General features: G+C 41.3%; 1 protein-coding gene across 1 annotated transcript in view; it reads left to right on the top strand.

Moving 5' to 3' along the window:
- The first annotated feature begins 270 nt into the window (after window positions 1–270).
- NR1D2 (nuclear receptor subfamily 1 group D member 2) overlaps window positions 271–23,097 on the top strand; it is a 39,802-nt gene continuing 16,975 nt past the window's right edge. Inside the window, exons 1-6 of the mRNA XM_075271343.1 lie at window positions 271–689; window positions 11,088–11,417; window positions 12,939–13,027; window positions 16,996–17,140; window positions 20,599–21,269; window positions 22,521–22,706. Of these exons, the coding sequence (XP_075127444.1) occupies window positions 674–689; window positions 11,088–11,417; window positions 12,939–13,027; window positions 16,996–17,140; window positions 20,599–21,269; window positions 22,521–22,706 (1,437 nt within the window). The 5' untranslated portion in view covers window positions 271–673. The remainder of the gene's footprint in view (window positions 690–11,087; window positions 11,418–12,938; window positions 13,028–16,995; window positions 17,141–20,598; window positions 21,270–22,520; window positions 22,707–23,097) is intronic.

Genomic DNA, 23,097 nt, shown 5'->3' with positions numbered 1-23,097 from the left:
AGTTGCTCTTTGACCTCTCCTCAGGCATTGAGGATTGTATACAGTGCCCATTAATCTGAATACTAAGTAAACATAAGGCAGACTTCTGTGGCTTCAAGGTCAGACTACAGTAAAATGCATCGACTGATACAAAGCTGACTACAGGACAGACAGACTGCCCTACAGAAGCAGCATGCACAGAGTCCATGTCACCTGGCAGCCTACTTCTCTCCAGCAGACATGTGCTAGGACCTGCTGACTTGTAGCACTGCCCCCCCTGCAGGGAGGAGGAGGAGCTGCCAGCATGTGTCATGTCAAGCACACAGCTCCGCCCCTACAGAAGGCTGTGTCACAGCAAAGTGCAAAAATAGTTGCAGCACTTCCAGGGACCTGGGGAAGAGGAGAGAGGGGGAAGCAGCAGCGGCGGCGGCCTAATCCGGAGCCCCAGGTCACACTGCTCCAGCTGACAGCGGATTGTATGGACACCAAGGCAATTTGTTGCTCAGCTACAGCAGCCAGGAGGAAGGAGGGCAGCCAGGGCAGCAGACCTTGTCCCCCGGCATGGATCTGCTGGCACAATGAGTAGCTGAAGACAGGAGGGAGAGAAGGAGGACACTGGGAGAGGGGCGCCCCCACCTGCACGGCACAGTCGCCTTCTGTGCAACCTGTGAGCCACTGTCAGCTCTGGAACACCATGGAGAACAACGCGGGTAAGTCCCCTGTATGTGGGGTGAGCAGTGCTCTAGGGGCAGTCAGTAGGCTGCACTGGGAAGAAGAGGGTTAATAGATCACCCCCTCATGATAGAGATCCCAATGCCCGGGGCTCGTCCTGACTACTTTGTTAGGCTATGGAGGGTTATGTAGACATTACTGCAGCTGCTGTCACACTACAAGTCCCAGCACACTGTTAGAAGTCTCAGTTTAGCTGAGGGGTCAGATGTTGCAGTATTGAGGATAACGTATAAAAGTTGCTCGTCCGGCTGCAGCATTGGTGTCAATAACCTGGGCAAGGTGTGGTGAGAAGACAGGAAAGTGGGTTACAGGGAGGAGGGACGGCCGCGGTGTCTCCAGCCTGGATCCTGTCATCCAGCGCATTCACATGGACTGGCCGCCCTAGCCATGTGCGGGCTGTGTTTACGTTCTGCCCAGCGCGCCTTCTGATTGGACGCCAGCCTGCGTGACGTAGTGATTACATAATGAGACCGGGCTCCGAGCGGCTCTCCACGTGAGGCCCCTCAAGGGGACGCGCTGTCGTGACCTACTTTCTAGAACACGTGGATTCCAGACTCCAACCCTCCAGCCAATCAGCGCTGGCTCTGACCAGCTGGAGCCACGCCCCTTCATATTCTTTTCAGGACAGTTCCAGGCGCTCGCTGATTGGCTGGTGCTGGGACACGGCAGTCGGGGACATGCGACGACACACGTGTGACAGGGAAGCGGGCATGAGTCAGGCCTTGTGACTGCGGCCGGGAACGTGGTCACCGGAGGATTAAACGGACGTGTCCCGGGCTGTGTATAATGTGACGGAGCTGCAGTGCCCCGTGTGTGGTTGTGTAACTGTCACAGGGACTCCAGAACGTGTCTGTGCTGTTATAAGCGGGGCATTGTAGGAGATACCCCCCCTAGTGCAGCCGGGTCCTGCCATTTACTGTTATTTGTCTGCCTTCCATACATAAGTGGCAATTTAAAGGGGAGTTCCATTTTTGGAATGTTTCATGATGTTTGGGAGTTTGCAAAAAAATAAAGCTCCTCTATTTCTAACTGTTTTATGTATTTATCCACTTTCCAGTTTATTGAATGGGTTATTTGCTTTCTAATTTGGATGGCTCCTGACATGTAGACATTTCTGGGATCCAAACTCTCCCACCTGATCTGAGGGGTCCTAGCAGATAGACCCCCGTAAAACTGAAATTGAAGGCTAGGCTATCACTATTAGAAAGTAGCTAACCCTTTTAAGGCTGGGGTCCCTCAGAAGATTAGCCCCCAGGAATCACTGGCTGCTAAGGCTGGGTTTACATTTGCATTGTACCATTCATTTTCATTATAGTCATTGGGGTCCACTGGTCTCCTTCTGTCACCGCTGTTTTAGTGGTCTCCTGTTGGACCTTAACAATGGAGTGCCTGGTACTAGTGTGAACCTAGCCTAACCTGCTGTCAGTCACACTAGCACTGAATGGGATGGAATTTAAACAAATCCCGTTCACACACTGCAGAAAATACAAGGATTTACATAGCAATAGATGAAATAACCTCTAGCCGTAGGGGTTAAACCCACAGCCAAAATTGGAGGGGGATTTCTTTGTGTGATGGTATCCTTAGGCAAGGTTTGCACTGTGATAAATATATATTTTTTTAATCTAATGTATATATTCATTACTGCAGTCAAGTTAAAAACCAAACAAAAATAATTCTATGTACGTATGTAAAACCCAGCCTCCATTTCTAATGTACATGTGCTGTCTGTGTTCACGGTGATCATGTACAGGACCTACTGATTTTAAATATGTGTTTGCAGACGCCTGTTGGACAAAGAACTGGAGCTCCCCTTTATTTGAGTCAGTTTTATGTACCAAAGGTGCCCATTGAACCCTGGAGAAATCACAGACAATACAGGAATGCCATCAAGAGTCCCAAAAAGATAGAAATTACCTTAAACTAAAAAGTGCACAAATGCAAAATCCAAATGGTTGTTTGCAGTCCATAATTAACATAGACAGCACATGTCTATTAAAATGTGAACAATGCCTTAGGCTGGGAATACACAGCGACTTAGGTAGCATGGGCAAGGTTGCCACGTTGCAGTTGTACTTTTACATGATCAGTGTTTGGTCAGTGTTTTGCATCAGTGATTTTGAGGCAAAATTGGGAACAGGTGGAAAGCTTTCCATTGTACATTAGTGTACAATCCTAGTGTAAACCCTATAACACAGTCATCACCAGATAGTAGCCTTGGTTGTGATGATACTGTGATTTTTGGTCTCATTTCCATGTAGCTCTAGAGTTATTATGTGGCTACTGACCTAAACTTGTGGTTATGGCCCTTTTGTAGGACCACTGGTTTTGGTCCCAAGACTTGCACTGGAACATTATACACCTCAGTCTCTGTTCACATGACCATGAAAATAGTCACCAGATGGCTGTTTTCAGAACAATGAAAGTCTATGGGGCTACTTACATTTCTCAAAAAATAGGACATGTACCATTTCCGGCTGTTGTTCACACATCTCTCGTAAAAACAACTATGAAGGAGCTGTGAAAATTGTCCATTGAAAAATTGAGTGTTTCATCAGTTTTTCACAATGGCTGTGTGAATATTGTCTTAGTCCAGGACCAACAGTACTGGAGTACAGTGTAAATTGTTGCCAGACCTCAGAGTTGTATACAGTGGGGGGAATTTAACATTTCATGACATTTGCTTAGTAATCAGAAAATTGACAGAAAGTAGCATAACTTTTGTGCGCAGAACAGCCATGCAGAATGTCTTTGGAGTGTAGACGGAATGTGTTGCATCTGCATCTGTCATTCTACTAGTTTTTCATTCAGTTGTTCTGATCCCAACCATGACTCATCATTACAATGGACTGGTGGTTTTGCGGCTAAGTCTAAATTCAGAATAATATACACCTACAGCAATAGCTAGCATGGTGGCTCAGTGGTTAGCACTGCAACCTTGCGGTGTTGGAGTCCTGGGGTCGAATACTACCAAAGACAACGTCTGTAAGGAAGTTTGTATGTTCTCCCCATGTTTTCATGTGTTTCCTCCCACGCTCCAAAGACATACTGATAGGGAAAAAATAAATCAATCAATTGGAGTTAGGCCGGATTCACATCTGCACTTGCATCCTGTTTGGAGATTCTGTCTCCCCTTCTACAAGCAAGACTTTTCTCTACATATTTTTTGGCCAGAAACCCAAAATGATAGTCTGTGTCTGTTGGGTCCGCGGGTAACCTCATTTTAAGCGAATTGGGCTTCTGTGGGGTTTTTTTGGGTCCCCAAGTGGACCTGAAGAACGGAAACCCTAGTGCAGGTGTTTAACCTAGCTTTAGCAAGAAATTTACATGGACACGTGTCATACATACAGTAACTAAATATGTTATGTATGGTGAAAGAATAAATAAACCTGTTTGATCAGCGCTGAAATAGTAGTTTGTCTTTATAGAAATACAACTGGATTTGCTTACGGCTACGTTCACATTACCATTAGTCATGTCAGTTACTGTCATCTGTGATAGGATGACAGCAATAGACATTAAAAGACAGGTGCAGATGGAGTCCTCTCCATCAGGTGTCTATTTGCATTCGTCCCCGTGCAAAAAAAACACACGACAGAAGATTTCTAACATCATGTTTTTTGTTTTTTTTACTTTTTATGAAAAAAGTGTTGCATACGCAAGACTTATTTTCCCTGAAAAGTGTGAAAAAAAAAGGCAGAATAAAGGGTCTGTCATATTGTTTACATTAGAGTCAATGGGAAGGGACACAGAATGAGAGGAATCTTTCATCTCACAAACCTGTGTCTATCCACATGATGTAGACGTATAAATTAGGTTGTTAAATTGCATAAATGCGTCTCCATGGTTACAGACTACAAACAAATTGCGTGTGTGTGTGTGTGTGTGTGTGTGTGTGTGTGTGTGTGTGTGGTGTCTGGTCCTGCAGTAACTATGCCTGTCTAAATAGAAGTTGTTATGTTGTTTACATAGTGAGATAAAAGACTCTGCTTTATCAGCAAACTGCAGTTAGCTGAACTGATTGTCCTGCTGGCAAAGCAGTGAGTGATGTCACTTGTCCTATCTCACAGTACCGTGGTTATGGTAACGCTGTGCAAACAATGAAAAGGAGTAAGTTCACATAGCAGGAAAACAAAGCAGCATTTCTAAAGCAATATATTTAGGAAAAGTCTTCAATTTACATAAGCTACCAGTATAGATAGAATCTTTGAGAGGGGAATGCTCCTTAAAGTATTAGCTGCTGAGAACAGCTGACCACCACCCATCTGATATTATTGACCTAACTGTAAGATAGTTCATCAGTATTTTAGCCCAGAAAACCCTTTCTAAAGGGATTGTACAGGCATTATGAAGCTCAGTCTGGTGGTTACAGGCTGGTTACAACCCTGGATCATGTATTTGGAACCAATCCCTGTTCCCTGGGTTGCTTTACTTTAGTCAGCTAGGCCCACAGTACAGGCAACTACCTACCTGTAAAAAGAGGAGGGGAGAGGATAGGTAGTCTATGTGCCAAAAAGTGAAATCTATGCCAGCTTAAGCAAATAATGTTAACCCCTTCCTGACATCTGCTGTACTATTGCAGCAGATGTTTGGTCTTCAGATATGGTTCACGCACAGGAGATGTCATAGCCCCTGGGTCTCCCCTGTTTTAGGCAGTGAAAAAAAGGTTGTGATGGGAAAGGGTTGAAGGTGTCAGAATGCTAAGCCAACCCCCTCTCTACAAATGGCATAGTTTTCAGGTATACCTCACCCCTACATTCTGTGTGAATTATAGTCATTTGTCTCCACCCTGCTCTGCCCATTTTTTGTAAAGTGGGACTTGAAGCAAGAAAGAGATGTGTGACAAAGTTTTGCCACATTTTCACCTATCCATGCTAGAAAAGCGGCGTATCTGGGTTACTGAATTCCTCCCTATGTAGGTGTGACCGAGTTTAGTCCATAATTTCATGGTCTAATGCTCTATATTGATTGTCATTATATACATGGGTAAAATAATAGCATAACCTTAGACGCAGATGGTGTACTCATCGGCATACAAATGAGGGTCACACTTTTTTGTAGAAAATGGATCTTCAATATCTTATCCATATTGTGCTTTTGTGGAGAAAGCACATGTTCAGCCACTTTGATCCTACGTAAAAGAGACACAAGGACATTCTTAACTGAACATGTGTTTTTAGTATGGGGAGGGAGTGTGACTGCCTATGGGGAATTATGTAATAGTAGGAGCCGAACGAAGCAGCAAAGTGAAAAAGCAAATCCTGTTTTGTCACATGGACAATGACATACGGTTAACAGTAGACTACTCTGGGCGAGGACATGTGGATCAGGAGGAGAACAGAGATGAATACCAGATCTTTTGTGTGCATAAATAAGATTAGCAACCACTTCGTAGAATGAAAAAGTTTATACTCCTTAACATTGAACGTGCAATACCAAGAAGGACAATCTAAAAAGTTATACAAATCAAGGAAGTAGAAGGTGTTGCTAAAATCTGCAAATGGTCAAATGTTGAAACAGTGGCATGTGGAGGTGAGCAGTCATAAAAGCCACATTGAAAGCAAAGTTTTCTAGCCATGTGAAACCTAACATGACACATGAGCAGAAAACCCTGTTACCCCATTCTGACGACCGATGATGTGTGTGTGTGTGTCCCGAGTGCCAGCCACCGCGTCCAGGTGGGCACGCGTTGGATGTTCCTCTGGGTGACACATTGGTAGTAGTCTCCATTGCTGAAAGGGGATAAGGTCCTGCCATATGCCGCTGTGACACCTGATACAACAAAAACTAACAGTAAGTACTTTATATTACATTACAGCAGAATACAACAACCAACAGAAACTAACTCTAATTACATCATATTATGTTATCGCATAATACAGCCACCATATAATTTTACATTCGTTGCATAGTTACATAGTAGATGAGGTTGGATAAAGATAACGGTCCATTCAAGTCCCACCTATAACCCTACAGTGTTGATCATGGGGAAGGCAAAAAAAAAAAAAAAAAACTCATGACGCTTATGCCAATTGTCCCATTTCAGGGGAAAAATTCCTTCCCGACTCCAATCTGGCAGTCAGTATAAAAACCCTGGATCATCTTAAAAGGGAATCTATCATTGGCTATAGTGATTTTTAACTAAGCGTATATTTGCATAGCCTTTAGAAAGGCTATTCTAGGCATACTTTTCATTCATTAATCCTCTCAGAAGTTTTTGAATTAGCCCGCTTTTATTGATATGGTAATTAGCCACCACAGAGCATCAGAAGTCTCTGAGCACTGCTTGTGTGATATGTGTAACAGGGGGAGGTGAGAGCAGGGAAGGTTTGTGTCAGCAGCAGCAGCCTTCCCTGCTCTCACCTCCCGCTGTTGACACATATCACACAAGCAGTGCTCAGGGAACATCACAGAGACTTCTGCAGTGTGCCGTGGTGGCTAATTAGCATATCAATAAAAGCGGGCTAATTCAAAAATAGCTGTGAGGATTACTGAATGAAAGGTATGTCTAGAATATCCTTTATAAAGCTAAAAATCACTATAGCCAATGATAGATTCCCCTTAAAATCTAGACTCCATAACCCGTAATATTGTTCTCTTCGAGAAAGACATCCAGGCCCTCTGAATTTGTTCAATGAATCCACCATCACCACATCCTGGAGCAGAGAGTTCAATAACCTCATTGTTCTTGCTGTAAAGAACATTCGTATTACATTATAGTACAATAGCCACACAAAAACTAACCACAAGTACCTCATACTACATTATAACGGCACACAACAACCATTCAATTTCACAGAACAAAACGAGGGATGCTTGTTGCCGCTTTGGCGGGGATTCAAGAGGGTGTCCCTGCCTAGCGTCAACATTCATATTGCCACACCACCAGCCAATCGCTTGGCCGGAAAAGGGGGAGGGGAATCCCTGCCTTAATCATGGCCGGTCAGTATCCGGCCGGCTTATGCAGCCTGCTGGCTCGCAACCTTACTAAGGAAGTCTGTTCCTAGATGTATTCCATTCCGCCTTATTTCACACTTGGTTCACACTAGAGTTCAGGTTGCTGTCCTTTTGGTCTGCTTGGGGACCCGAAAGAAGGAAACCCTATCCGCTTAAAAACCAGTTACACGTGAAGAACCGCGGACCCCATAGACCATAATGGGGTCTACCATGTTTCTGCCGAAAATGGCGGAGAGAAAACTCCTCCTTTCAGGACTTTTCGCTGATTTTAAGCAGAATGTAGGAGGGAGTTTCCTCAGGAGTCTCAAACACTAGTATGAACCTAGCGTCAGTGAGTATAGAGGGCAGTACTTTTCTCTTTTCGCTCAGTGAATGGAGAGGGGAGGGGTTGCTTTTGCTCACAGCCTGCACAAACAAGTCTGCAAACTGTTGCTGTGTGCAAAAGACTGAGATACTGCACATAGTTCACCTTTTCATGAAAACTCCGGCACCTTTTTAAATCTCACAGCTACAGCTTGCTTAGCAAATACTGTCACTTTAAGTGATACACGATGCTTAGTGCTTTTTATCATACTTTGTTGAGTAAATTGTCTGGTTGGACAGTTGCTGAAAAAGTAATGGTTCCTTGCTGGGCCTTAAAATCTTTGCTACATCACAAATCCAGGGTATACCAAGGTTGGCTCTTTTGCAGGGGATAGTCTGATCCAATGCTTTAGGGTCCATTCACATGTAGTAAACGCGTGCTCATTTTGGTGTGTATTTTTACACGTGTAAAAAATGGCAGCGCGTTTTGTGCTGCGTTTTTTTTACATGTGTAAAATAACAGAAAATTCGACAAAGTGTCAAAAAACACTTTGCGCCAAAAAAACCTCCACGCCTATTTTTACACGTGTAAGAATACACACCAAAATGAGTGCGCGTTTACTCCATGTGAATGGACCCTTACCAGGAATATTCCCGGTGGGCTACTCCTTATGATCAGGCATTGAGCCTTCTGGCCAGCCTTCTAACCCCATGTATAAACCATGCTTATGATTTATACTTTCTACACAATGTCTTCTGTGAATTTTTCAGGATCTTATCAGTAGAAGTCAATGTGTCCGAACTCTGAATCATTAGGGTGTCCTGTTATTCCAACCCCTCTCCAGATATGTGCACAGGGTAGGCATTAGGACAGTACTGGCGAAACTGCCATCAGGGGAGCAGCAGCGCAAATACCAAGTCACACGGCTTCATAGATGTCAGTGTTGGTAAATACTAATGAACAGAGTAGCGCAGCCGCTTTCCGCCTGTGCCATTTCTGCCAGAGACTAGGGGGCTGCAGTGGCATAGATAAAAGCAGCAAGACTGTCTACTTCATGGCATCGCAAACGCCCAATAACTAAAAAAAAAATCATATATACACCATAAATAAATATAATAAATAAAAACACAGACACAAGTTTATAATGGTTAATATTGGCCATGGCGTTTATTAAGGTAAACCAAGTATTATTGTTAATCAATAAATAATTCATAAATTTAATCATAAATTCATTAATAAATAATAAAAAACAGTCCTATCAGCATTAGCTGTTAGACATACCCCTACAAGAAACACCGTGAAGAAATTTGAAATAGCACAACAATCGAGAGGGCGGGCAGGGGCTTCTTGCTCGAAGATCGCCGACTGACCACTAACAGCTGACTGGCCGGCTATTTATATTTGAAATTCCCGCCTAAACAAGTCAGCCAGCCAATCAGCTTTAGTGGTACACGCCCCCTCAGAAGCTTCCAGGTGTGGAAGGAGTGACCTGTCGATGACCCTGCTCACCAGCTTAGGTAAAATGGTGGGAATATAGAATTCAATGATTATTTAATGTATCCGAAGGGGAAGAAACTGTTAGAGCAATAAAATAGATATAAAAAACATAATAAAAATATTAACATAACAAAATAGTTAAATTTTACCCAATTTAATATAAAAACACAGGGGTGCTGTGGTGCCATGTGTCCCCCAAGCAAGTCTACTCTGGGGGGCCTTGTCATTACTGGCATTCAGTGCATACTAATGGAGTGGATGGAGGCTTTCAGTCACTGGAAGGAGTATACTTTACACTGTGAAACATTATACTGTGGGGGCACTCTGGGGAGTATTTTATACCGGGTTGGGGGTATTGGGGGAGGGCAATTTTTACGGTGTGGGGCCACTTGGGAGCATTATACAGTGGGAGGGTTCTGGGGAGCATTATATAACATGTGGATCCAATGGAGAACATAATGTAAACCGTGTGGGGCCACAGAACAGGAATTAAATTATGTCAGGAAGGAGTTGGGCCCACAAATCCTTGGTGCCAACCCTGCATGTGCATCAAGCATGTATCCTGCTCCCTGCTGTGTGACCACCTGCAAAGATAGCAGCCCTACCTGACCTGAGAGAGTGACATAGCGCCTCCATCCCTCATATATCTGTTTTTAGACACTTTCCCTGGTGTTCCACATCAGGATCTGGTCTCTGGTGAGATTAAGGAGTGAAATAACTTCTCTTTTCTTTGGACACCAGAGTATAATAGGCAGAGGCGCATGGGAGGCGATCAACCGTAAAAAACTACTCACCTCTTCTGGGCTCCGGCACAATTCTCTGCTGTCTTCTGACTGATGTCAGGGCCCGCTGAGGGCCAATCACAGGCCTGTCCGTCAGAAGATAGCAGGGAGTCACTTTGGAGCCCAGGAGAGGTAAGTAACACAGTTTTTTTTTTAATGTTTTCCCACCTCCTCTGGGCTTCCACTCATTATACTTGTGGGTCTGAAGAAACCTCAGAGTATAATAAAAGCAATTCTGATGTGTTTGGTCTGAATGAAACTGCAGGTGGAATCTCACAAATATTATAACAACCAAAATCATGAACAAAATCATGTCTGTTATCTTGGTTGATGTTTGGCTATTTTTTGATTAATCGTCCAGCCCTACCCTGTAGGCAACTATGTTAATAATAACAGTAATTCAGCACATTGCAGATCACATGTAGTGTCGCAGCACTTCCAAGATCAAACTCTGTTTTCGATTTTTGCTAACCTTACACATATGCACATTTTTACCATCACTCCCATTTCATACAGGCAGTGGTGCCATGCTCCTGGCATCGCAACATCCACGCTCCGGTCAGCACTGGCCACCAAAACAATGGCTCTCGCTGACTGAAGCGTCCTCTATCATGTCTTCACTTTATAAGATGAGAATACCTCTTAACCGATTATATTTCTGTTTTGAGATGTAGATTATAACATTGTTATATATGATAATTATTTGTATGCAAGCCTTGTCTTCTGTATATAGTATTACACTAATGTAACATTATAGATTAAAAAAAATACTATCATTTTCATCACATGACATGTCTGAGATGTAGTAACAGGCGATGTCTTTTTTTCTCGTCTAGGTGGTGTTATTGCTTACATCAGCTCCTCAAGCTCAGCCTCCAGCCCTTCCTCCTGCCACAGCGAGAGCTCCAATAGTAGTTTCCAGTCTTTATCCTCCTCTCTTCCATCCTCCCCCAGCAGCTCTGCCTCTGAGGGCAGCAGCGGTGGGAGCAGCGGCGGAAGCAGTGGTGGAAGCAGTGGGAATGGTACCGGTAGAAGTGACCTTCCAAGTGGGACCCTCACCGCAATAGAGGAATCTCAGAAGAACCAGCAGGTGGACACACTGTGCATAAAAACAACCTACACTAGTGCAGCAATCCTAACCAAAGGGCAGGCCGGAGTCAACACTAGTAAGACATTCTGAATTCTTGCTTGTAGTACTGATTCTAGACTTTGATACGCTTTGAATGTACCTGCCATTGTGTATATAGCACTTTAGTTGAAACCTTTAGGGTTATGTTCACACAGCAGAAGTGGATGAGGAATTTGAGGTAGACTTCTTCCCCTTTCTGTTTCCACTCCTTTGTTTTTTATCATGGCTTTCCTGCACCGATAAGCCCCGGATGAGTCTACAAGATTGAGCAGGATGCTTATTTTTACAGCATACAGCTTCAGTCTCTGACTCCCTTTGAAAATAATAGGAGGCAATTTGAGTGAATCTTGGTACTGACTTCAAGGTGGAATCTGCTTCAAATTCTGTGCTAAATTCCACCATGTGAACATACACTTAAAGGGGGTATTATGAGATTAAAAAAACAGCTCCTTTCTGGAGCAGCAGTACCGCCCACCGCCCATGGACAGAATTGGCGCTGTTCCTGGAAGAAAGAAGCCATTTATTTAGTTTCACACAACTTCTTTACAAGTGAGAATCTGGAGGTTGATATAAAGACTCTGTTCTTAACCTTATATTGAAGGCTACTAGCAGATATTAACAGAAGGATAGACACACAAAATATAACTTTTATTTCGTCAGCTAAAATAACGTAGCCAGGGCTAATAAAAACAGACAAATATGTCAAAAGACATGATAAGGGTAACTCCTGATATACTCCTTTGTATGTGTCTCTACAACTTATTGACACAAGTGAAGTAAGATAATTAAGAATGGTAAACAAAGTTTTCAACAGATGCTAGACGGACATAGTCTTTGAGCCCAAGATGAATGGCCAGCTACTGTCTTGACTCTATAGGATAATTATCCCCCGTTCCCCTGCTCTGATATCTAAATTAAAGCCCTCCAATTTTTTGGCTTATTGACACTAAAGCACATTTGCGTATTTGCCCGCTCTAATACATCCTATGCGCGGCTGTATTCAACGCTATGTGTGCATATCAGATAGGAACTCTAATAAACCTCCGATCCCTATGTACATCCAGCAAGTCCCTGTTTATTTGAATACAAATTATCTTACTTCACTTGTGTCAATAAGTTGTAGAGACACATACAAAGGAGTATATCAGGAGTTACCCTTATCATGTCTTTTGACATATTTGTCTGTTTTTATTAGCCCTGGCTACGTTATTTTAGCTGACGAAATAAAAGTTATATTTTATGCTAGTTGTTTTTGTTTGTCAAAGTGTAGCATATTTGTGCCCATGTAAGAATTCGAGAAGGATAGACACAGTCACCTTAAAACCATCTTCTGATATGTCACTGAGATAGTGCTCATGTGGTTAATAGGAAATGCTGATGAAAATCTGCGAGTTAGAATCATGTACAGTTTGGTGGTTTCTTTATTCTTAACATCAATATGGTTAGGAAAATATTGTCTCCTGAGTGTCTCTTATATACAATGCAGAATAGATATATACTTATTGAATTACAATGGTTTGTCAGTATTGTTAGTCATGATGATGTTTTACTCTTTTAGAATTCAACGGAATGATACTCCTGTGTAAAGTGTGTGGAGATGTAGCGTCTGGATTTCATTATGGAGTCCATGCTTGTGAAGGCTGTAAGGTAAGTGCCATTACCTCTGCTGTAGGAATTGTGTATGTTGTGTGTGGTTGGTTAATCATACTGTAACTGTTAAGTACATATGCAAATACGTGTACATGAGCGTAGCATTAGGCTTAGTCCACATTTGCCTTGACATTTCTGCATTGACATTTTCATTTGGGCAATGTTCACATATGCGCCGGGCAGTCCAGGCAGACCACAAAAATACCAGACACAATTGGACCCCATTCACTAAATTGGATGTCCTGTTTTTTTGTTTTTTTTTGTTTTTGTTGCCAGGTGACAAAATCAAGCTTGCAGAACTCTTTCATCCAGCAGTTTATGCTGGATCTGTGCTAGACAGACATCTGGCACGTATGTCATAGGAGGAAAAAAAAAAGAAAGGACTCGTCCATGTAAATAGATCCGTAGACTAAAAATAATAACAGATTAAATATCAGTTATGTATATATGGAGAATTGTACTGATATAAGACATAAAACTTAAACCTCTCTTAACATGTATGTAGCTTTATTACTGTATATATTTTCCCTATGTGTATACTGTTGTATATAGTATACACACATAATGGGGGAGATTTATTAAGCAAAATGCATCAGAATTCTGGCATAATATGTACCAAAAAACTTCTTTAGGCTAAGGCCCCACATTACAGAAACGCAGCTTTTTTTGTTGCAGATTTTGTTGCGGTTTTTTGATCCAAAACCAAGAATGGCTACAAAAGGAATGGGAAATATATAAGGAGCGGTTATACTTCTACTTTCTGCTCAATCTACTCCTGGCTTTGGCTCTAAAAAAACGCAACATAATCTGCAACAAAAAAAGCTGCATTTCCGCAATGTGGGGCCTTAGCCTTTAGCCCATGTTGCTGAAACGTAGCTTCTTTTGTTGCAGATTTTGCTGCGGTTTTTGGAACCAAAGGCAAGAATGGCTACATCAGGAATGGGAAATATACAGTCCTATGAAAAAGTTTGGGCACCCCTATTAATCTTAATCATTTTTAGTTCTAAATATTTTGGTGTTTGCAGCAGCCATTTCAGTTTGATATATCTAATAACTGATGGACACAGTAATATTTCAGGATTGAAATGAGGTTTATTGTACTAACAGAAAATGTGCAATATGCATTAAACCAAAATTTGACCGGTGCAAAAGTATGGGCACCTCAACAGAAAAGTGACATTAATATTTAGTAGATCCTCCTTTTGCAAAGATAACAGCCTCTAGTCGCTTCCTGTAGCTTTTAATCAGTTCCTGGATCCTGGATGAAGGTATTTTGGACAAACAATTCAAGTTCAGTTCAGTTTGATGGTCGCCGAGCATGGACAGCCCGCTTCAAATCATCCCACAGATGTTCAATGATATTCAGGTCTGGGGACTGGGATGGCCATTCCAGAACATTGTAATGGTTCCTCTGCATGAATGCCTGAGGATTTGGAGCGGTGTTTTGGATCATTGTCTTGCTGAAATATCCATCCCCAGCGTAACTTCAACTTCGTCACTGATTCTTGAACATTATTCTCAAGAATCTGCTGATACTGAGTGGAATCCATGCGACTCTCAACTTTAACAAGATTCCCGATGCCGGCATTGGCCACACATCCCCAAAGCATGATGGAACCTCCACCAAATTTTACAGTGGGTAGCATGTGTTTTTCTTGGAATGCTGTCTTTTTGGACGCCATGCATAACGCCTTTTTTTATAACCAAACAACTCAATTTTTGTTTCCAAAATGAAGCTGCCTTGTCCAAATGTGCTTTTTCATACCTCAGGCAACTCTATTTGTGGCGTACGTGCAGAAACGGCTTCTTTCTCATCACTCTCCCATACAGCTTCTATTTGTGCAAAGTGCACTGTATAGTTGACCGATGCACAGTGACACCATCTGCAGCAAGATGATGCTTTGGAGGTGGTCTGTGGATTGTCCTTGACTGTTCTCACCATTCTTCTCTGCCTTTCTGATATTTTTCTTGGCCTGCCACTTCTGGGCTTAACAAGAACTGTCCCTGTGGTCTTCCATTTCCTTACTATGTTCCTCACAGTGGAAACTGACAGGTTAAATCTCTGAGACAACGTTTTGTATCCTTCCCCTGAACAACTATGTTGAACAATCTTTGTTTTCAGATCATTTGAGAGTTGTTTTGAGTAGCCCATGATGCCACTCTTCAGAGGAGATTCAAATAGGAGATCAACTTGCAATTGGCCACCTTAAATACCTTTTCTTATGATTGGATACATCTGGCTATGAAGTTCAAAGCTCACTGAGGTTACAAAACCAATTTTGTGCTTCAGTAAGTCAGTAAAAAGTAGTTAGGGGAATTCAAATCAATAAAATGATAAGGGTGCCCATACTTTTGCACCAGTCAAATTTTGGTTTAATGCATATTGCACATTTTCTGTTAGTACAATAAACCTCATTTCAATCCTGAAATATTACTGTGTCCATCAGTTATTAGATATATCAAACTGAAATGGCTGTTGCAAACACCAAAATATTTAGAACAAAAAATGATTAAGATTAATAGGGGTGCCCAAACTTTTTCATAGGACTGTATAGGAAGTTCTTGGACTTAGCTAAAGCCAAGAGTGACTACAAATGGAATCGGAAATATATAGAAAGCTCTTATACTTCTACTTTTTGCTCAATCCACTCCTGACTTTGGCTCAAAAAACCACAACAAAATTTGCAACATGGGGCCTTAGGCTTAGGCCCCACGTTGCAGAAACAGCTTTTTTTGTTGCGGGTTTTGTTGCAGTTTTTTCTGCCAAAACCAGGACTAGATTGAACAGAAGTTAGAAGTATAAGAGCTTTCTATATATTTCCGATTCCATTTGTAGCCATTCTTGGCTTTGGCTCAAAAAGCCACAACAGAATCTGCAACAAAAAAAGCTGTGTTTCCACAACGTGGGGCCTCAACCTTATGCTGGAGCTTCATGTTGTTAACACTCAGTGTTTAACATTAACTGCAAAATGGTTGGGATTCTTGCTTATCCCATCCACACATTGCAGAAAAAAAATACACAGTGGAAATGCTGCAATTTCGAAAACCAAAGATTGTCAAATATACCTATGGAAATGCTGGAGTTTTCCGTATAGGTATAATAGACACAAAATTCACAGAGGAAAACTCGGTTCTTTCTGCACAGTTTTTTTTGGGCAGTAATTCAGTGCGTGGGGATTTAGCCTTAGGCCGATGCCTCACATTGAGGAAAAGCTGCTTTTTTTTTTTTTTTTTTTGGGGGGAAGATTTTAATGCGGTTTGTTGAGTGAAACCCAGGAGTATCTACGAAAGGAATGGGAAATACAAAGGAAATACTTATACTTCTCCATTCTGCTAAATCCACACCTGCCTGTGGCTCATGAAACCACAGCAAAATAAGCAACTTTTCTGCAATGTGGGATCTCAGCCTCACCCTATCTTTACTTGCACCACATTTATCAAGTGTTTTAGACACACAGTACATGCACCAGCTGGGGGACTGCCTTATCAGATAGTGGTCATGCTCTAAGTTGTGACACTGAGCATAAAAAATTCACCAAAATATTGGCACTTTTTTCTCCTAATCTAAGCTCACTAATAGAAGGTAGAAAGTTAGACTATACTGTCTAGTAATGCAGCAGATTTATCAAACAGCATTAGACACTTTGATAAACCTGGCGAAGTTTAAGACTATCTGTCTCACTTGTAGACCGCATTGTTTCATCCACCCTGATATATATATATATATATATATATATATATATATATATATATATATATATATATATATATATATATAATATTCCTGATAAGCAAATCCTGATAAGCAAATCCTCCGCTAGAATCAGAATACTTTGTGCTGGTTGAAGATAGGACCTGTCTCCAGCCTTTTCTGTATGTAATAAGATACTGATATGTGGGAGGAGCGGTTGTTTTTGTGGGTTTTGCACAGCAGATTGACTCATATATGGATTTTCCACTTTTAGGGTTTCTTTCGAAGAAGCATTCAACAAAACATCCAGTACAAAAAGTGCCTCAAGAATGAGAGCTGTTCTATCATGAGGATGAACCGAAATCGCTGCCAGCAATGCCGTTTCAAGAAGTGTCTCTCTGTCGGCATGTCAAGAGATGGTATGTACATAAAAGATAAAGTGTTAAGTGTCCAGTCTTTTTTTTTTTTTTTAAAGGGTTGTCAAATTTCAGACCAATATTGAGATACAAATATTATTGTTTGTATAATGAAAGTTATACATTTTTCTAATGTTCTTTCTGTATTTAAGGTTCACAGTTTTCTAGATCTCTTCTTGCTGTTATTCATTGTGCTTACTTCAAGTGGATAAAAATCAGTTCATGGTCTAGTGATATACAGTCCATGGTCATGTGATATACAGTTCATGGTCATGTGATATACAGTCCATGGTGATGTGATATACAGTCCATGGTCATGTGATGAACATACAAATGTACAGCTCATTATAGTCATGTGACAGTAATCTGATATTTGGCCGGTTACAAAAATGTTTAACTTTTAATTGTCTACTAGTTTATGTTCATGGGAAAATCCCTTTAAGGTGAGTGACTTTGCAGGCCATTTTCAGGTGTGCAGAATGTTACAAATGGGGGCAACACAGTGGCTCAGTGGTTAGCACTGCAGTCTTGCAGCGGTGGAGTCCTGGGTTCGTATCCAGGAACAACATCTGCAAGGAGTTTGTATGTTCTCCCCGTGTTTGCATGGATTTCCTCCCATTCTACAAAGACATACTGATGGGAAAAAAAAATGTACATTGTGATCCCTTTATGGGGCTCACAATCTACATATAAAAAAAAGAATGTTACAAACAATACATGCTTTACTAAGAATTCTGGAGAAAAGAATATGCAAAAAAGTTCCCTTTGATGGAAAAAGTAAACCTTGCTTTAGTATCTCCTTTTGGAAAGTACCTCCCAATAGATCAGTGCTGGTTTTCAAATAAGCCTTGTAACCTAGTGGTTTGGCTTTAATCCCAGATCATATTACTAGGTTTCTTTGAAAACCAGACATTGATGTGTATGATGCTACCTTCCAAAAGATGGCACTAGAGCAAGTTTTCTTTTTTCCATCAAGGAGGACTTATTTGAATATTCTTTTTCCAGACCAATAGCAACTCTGATTTAAATTGGATCTGTCACCAAGTATAAAATGCTAAATGCCAGATGTCATTTGATTCTCGCTGTGCCTCTGAATGAGCTGGTGTTATTATTTTTAAAGTCTGTTGACTCGTTCAAAAGATATGGCCCCTGGAAGGTTATATGTCAACTAGCTCTGATTGTCTGTGTGGACAGGAACCTTTTTAGTTTATTGTAGAAATCCAAAGGTTCCCGCTCACTTGGAGAAGCAAAGCTAGTTTATATACAATTTTCCAGAGGAAATATATTTTTTCAATGGTTGGATGGGTTTAAAAAAGAAAAACATGAAATTGATCAGGGGAACAACACAAATTAAATTATGTGTATTATTTAGCATTTTGTACTCGTACAGGTGCTCTTTAAATGATATAGTATTAGACCCTTACACTTTGCACCATTAAACCAGTTAAGAAATTAGTATCCACAATTAGAAGTTTATGAAACTACTGAACTGAATGTTACTGTTTAAGGCCCCCAAATACATAACATCAAAGTTGGCTGAAGTCTTCAATAGGGAGTGTACTAACTCTCCCACACAAGTGATAGAAATGAAGGAGAGATTAAAAGGGTTTCCCGTGCAAAAAAATATTTTTTTTAAAAAAAGGTCTGTTAGTGCTATTAATAGATAAGTGCAACCAAATACCTCTAGCAGTATTTTGAGTGATTTCTGGCTTTCTCTGTGAGATCCCGGCATCTTCTGCATTTGTTTACTTGGGCATTTTCCTGTTCTGTGTTTTCTTATAAATACAATGATGCCTTGGACTTCACTCTTAGCTGACTCACACCACCTACCTCACTCACTTCCTCCCCTTCTCACTCTCATCTCTCTGTTTCCCTAGCTAACATGTCCACTAGTAGACATTCCTCACTAACTCAACTCCCCTCTACCCCATCATACTTGCCTGTCTTCTGGTCAGGACCTTCTGAGCATGGGATGTCACTTCTTCTGGGCTGCCGCAACTCCTCTTCTAGACATCTGCTGATCGCCCTGGCCTGCGCAATAGAGCCTAGAAGTGACATCCCGAGCCCAGAAGGTCCAGAAGAGAAGAATGTAAGTATTATGATGTTGCAGACCTGCAGCAGTAAACTGAAGATCTACCTTGGCTTTCAGCTACAGGTTCCACAGCCATAATACTTATTAGGTTTTTCTGAGAAATATTTTACCCATATCAAAATGCCCTATGATAACCAAATGTAATCACTGAAGTTGCACTGTTGTTGCACCAGTTGTTGGACTGTGATGACATGATCCGATCCTATCCTATCTTTATATAAATTTTTGTGCCATTCCACTAAGGGGATGTTTCCATCTTTAACAAGAATGGTAAATATGGGAACACGTGGATCCCATACATGCTTCAGGAGAAAGCTACACTGTTTCTGTAATTCATGCTTACCTCTTCTGGAAGTTACAGAAACGGCATATAATTCCTGTGTTCAGCTGTTTCCATAACTCTTAACCACCTCCTTGAAAAGGGATTATACTAGGAAAAGGATTTATCTATTATTTATTATCTTGCTGATTGTGGTGGTCCAACTGCTGAGACCCCCAGTGACCCTGAGAACAGGGAATGTTTTACTCCTTATTATTGTTGCAGTGGATGCAGACATACCCCCTCTCCATTTATTTGAATAACAGTGCTGGTAACAACTGGGGTACAGCATGCAAGTACCTGCGGCGCTCCCATTGCGGCGATCCACTGCTACATTCTCAGTGGGAATAAAACACCCTCTGTTCTCAGGATCTCTGGGGAGTCTCAGGGGTCAAACTGCAACGGATCAGCAATTTTATACATAGCGGATAAATAATTTTTATGTTATAGCCCCTTTGAAAACATTTTGAAAAACCTGTTACGACATGAATAAAATCTATCCCCTGTCCACAATATATGAAATATTTTGCAAATGTGTAGGGATCTAACAGCTGTGACTCCTACTGATCACAACATCGGGGGGGTCTTGCATTAATTTCCATAAAGCTTCCAGGTATAACATGTTTGACATTTCTGCAATTGCTCTAGTGAGTAAAGACCATCTATAAACATCAAATGTATTTGCAAATATGCAAGGTAAGACTAAACAATTTCAATAAGCAGATTTTATGTGACATTCACGTCTGAATTCTGACTTCCATTTATAATAGACCTGGCAGACCTGTTGTATGATAAATTCTTATGTAGCCTGGTGAACTTAATTGACTTCATGAATCCATCGAGTTCTGCCAAGGTTCCTGTTGTTTTGATGGTAAGGATAGCTTGGCTTACTGCATATTCTTGCTGTCAAAAGAGATGAAAACCTTGAGAGGACCAACAGCAGAAGGCTTGAAGGCCGATTTTATGTAATTGATCAGGCATTGTAATTCAAATGAAGACGTCTCTCTCTCTCTGCCTCTTTTCAGTGTTTATTTTCTTCCTCCTTGACAGCTGTTCGCTTTGGTCGTATTCCAAAACGTGAAAAGCAGAGAATGCTATTGGAAATGCAGACTGCCATGAAGACTATGATGAACAGCCAGTTTGGTAGCTCAGGACACCAAGAAGCTATGCCAGATTACCAAGCTTCACCTTCACTTTTGCCACCCATGCTCCCTCCTGTGCAAGACAAGTTGGACGCCAGTGGTCAGAATTACCCAGATAAAAGCCCCTCTCCTTCTGTACCTTCTTCTATTCCTCCTCCTCCTCTGTCATCAGATGTTAGCAAAGAAGATGTTATTGGTACAGTAACTAGGGCTCACAGAGAGACTTTCATGTATAACCAGGAGCCTTCTGAAATAAAAAATGAAGTAAACCACCAGATTGAAGAACGAATGAATAATGTAAAACACATTACAAAAAGCAACAATATCCACTTCAATAATGGTCTCCACACTGCTCGCTGTCCTGCTGGAGAAGGCCAGATTTACATAAATGGGCAATATCGAGACCAGAACACTGCGGCTTATTCTAACATCCATGCTGTTTCTTACTCCAATGAACATAATCTAAGCATTTCCAATGGTTTCTCCCACAAAGGATGCAGTAAAGGAGCCATGTTTGATGTATCTCAGGCCGACCATATGAATGGCTACCCATGCAATAGGGGAAGGAGAATGCATCTGGTACAAATGCTTGTTTGTTTTTGTTTTTTGTTTTTTTTCATTAAATCACATTTAGATAATTTGATACATTTCGAGCAGTAGTATATCTATATTTTTTAAATTCACCCCAAATTATTTTTTTTATCTATCGAAATGACATTGCTTTGAATTGGATACCTTACTAAAGTTAGCCTGTCTTCATGAGGTCAACATATGTTAGAGGGAGAGAAGCTGAGCTCTGTGATATGATATATAGTTAGAGGGAAGGAATATGATAGAAGGAATGAAGCTGAGCTCTGATATATAGGGTTATATGGTAGTGGGAGAGAAGCCGAGTTCTGTGATATACAGGTTTATATGGTAGAGGGAGAGAAGCCGAGTTCTATGATTTACAGGTTTATATGGTAGAGGGAGAGAAACCGAGTTCTATGATATACAGGTTTATATGGTAGTGGGAGAGAAGCCGAGTTCTGTGATGTACAGGTTTATATGGTAGAGGGAGAGAAGCCGAGTTCTATGATATACAGGTTTATATGGTAGTGGGAGAGAAGCCGAGTTCTGTGATATACAGGTTTATATGGAAGAGAGAGAGAAGCTGAGCTCTGTGTTATGTAGGTTGATATGGTAGAGGGAGAGAAGCTGAGTTCTGTGATATACAGGTTTATATGGAAGAGGGAGAGAAGCTGAGTTCTGTGATATACAGGTTTATATGGTAGCTGGAGAGAAGCCGAGTTCTATGATATACAGGCTTGTATGGTAGAGGGAGAGAAGCTGAGCTCTGTGTTATGTAGGTTGATATGACAGATGGACATAAACTGCGCTCTATGATATATAGGGTTAGTTCACAGAGAGCGAGAAGCTGACATCTGTGATATAAAGGTGTACATGATTTGAGCATGATTTCTGAATAAATAAATAAAGTAAATCCTGACAGGACTCCTAGAAGAGACTGTGAGAGTCCTGATATATTCCCAACACAGTCATTGACAGACTTCTTTGTACATGTATACAGACAGAGCCGTCAGTCAGTTGGTGTGGATGGGCTAAACACCGTTCCCTCTGTCATATCCTTCTCTCACCTAGAAATTACCTGACTGGTTTGCTATCCAACCTTCCTAGTATTTTCATTCTTCCTAAGCAGGCTAAACCTCAAATCCTCAGGCCTGTGCTGCACATTTAGAATGTGCAGGATAATTTTGGGCAACATGTTGAATGTCACATGATTGGGTCTGTCCATGTCGCATTAAGCCAACCTTTCTATACATTTTGCAGGTTTGTCCAATGAGCATGTCTCCATTCATGGACCCCAATAAATCAGGACCTCAGATCTGGGAGGAGTTCTCTATGAGTTTCACTCCGGCTGTTAAAGAGGTTGTAGAATTTGCTAAGCGCATTCCAGGATTTAAAGACCTTTCCCAATATGATCAGGTCAACTTGCTGAAGGCTGGAACATTTGAGGTTAGTATTTGATTATGACCACATTTACTTTGTCTATATTTATGTATTATGTGACACACCTAGTTACTGGTGAATCTGTGTAATAGAACCAAGTTGTATGGACAGCCATTCTATTATTATCTCTAAGTAGAGTAAGATTAGTTACTGCAGATATTTGATTTCTGAAACCAAGTCAATTTCATTTCACAAGAACCTGATACCTCAAAAACATTTTCTTCCAAAAAGTGCTTCTTGTGAATCCATTATTTATGTATTTACACCAATATGTTGGGATATATGAAACCCGTAGCACGGTGGATCAGTGGTTAGTACTGTTGTCTTACAGTGCTGGAGTCCTCTGTTGAAATCCTGACAAGGATAACATCTTCAAGGAGTTTGTATGTTCTCTCCA

The sequence above is a fragment of the Leptodactylus fuscus genome, chromosome 4 (genome assembly GCF_031893055.1).
Source record: "Leptodactylus fuscus isolate aLepFus1 chromosome 4, aLepFus1.hap2, whole genome shotgun sequence".
Classification (NCBI taxonomy): domain Eukaryota; kingdom Metazoa; phylum Chordata; class Amphibia; order Anura; family Leptodactylidae; genus Leptodactylus; species Leptodactylus fuscus.
The sequence above is the reverse complement of the archived record's forward strand: the minus strand, read 5'-3'. Positions and strand labels throughout refer to the sequence as shown.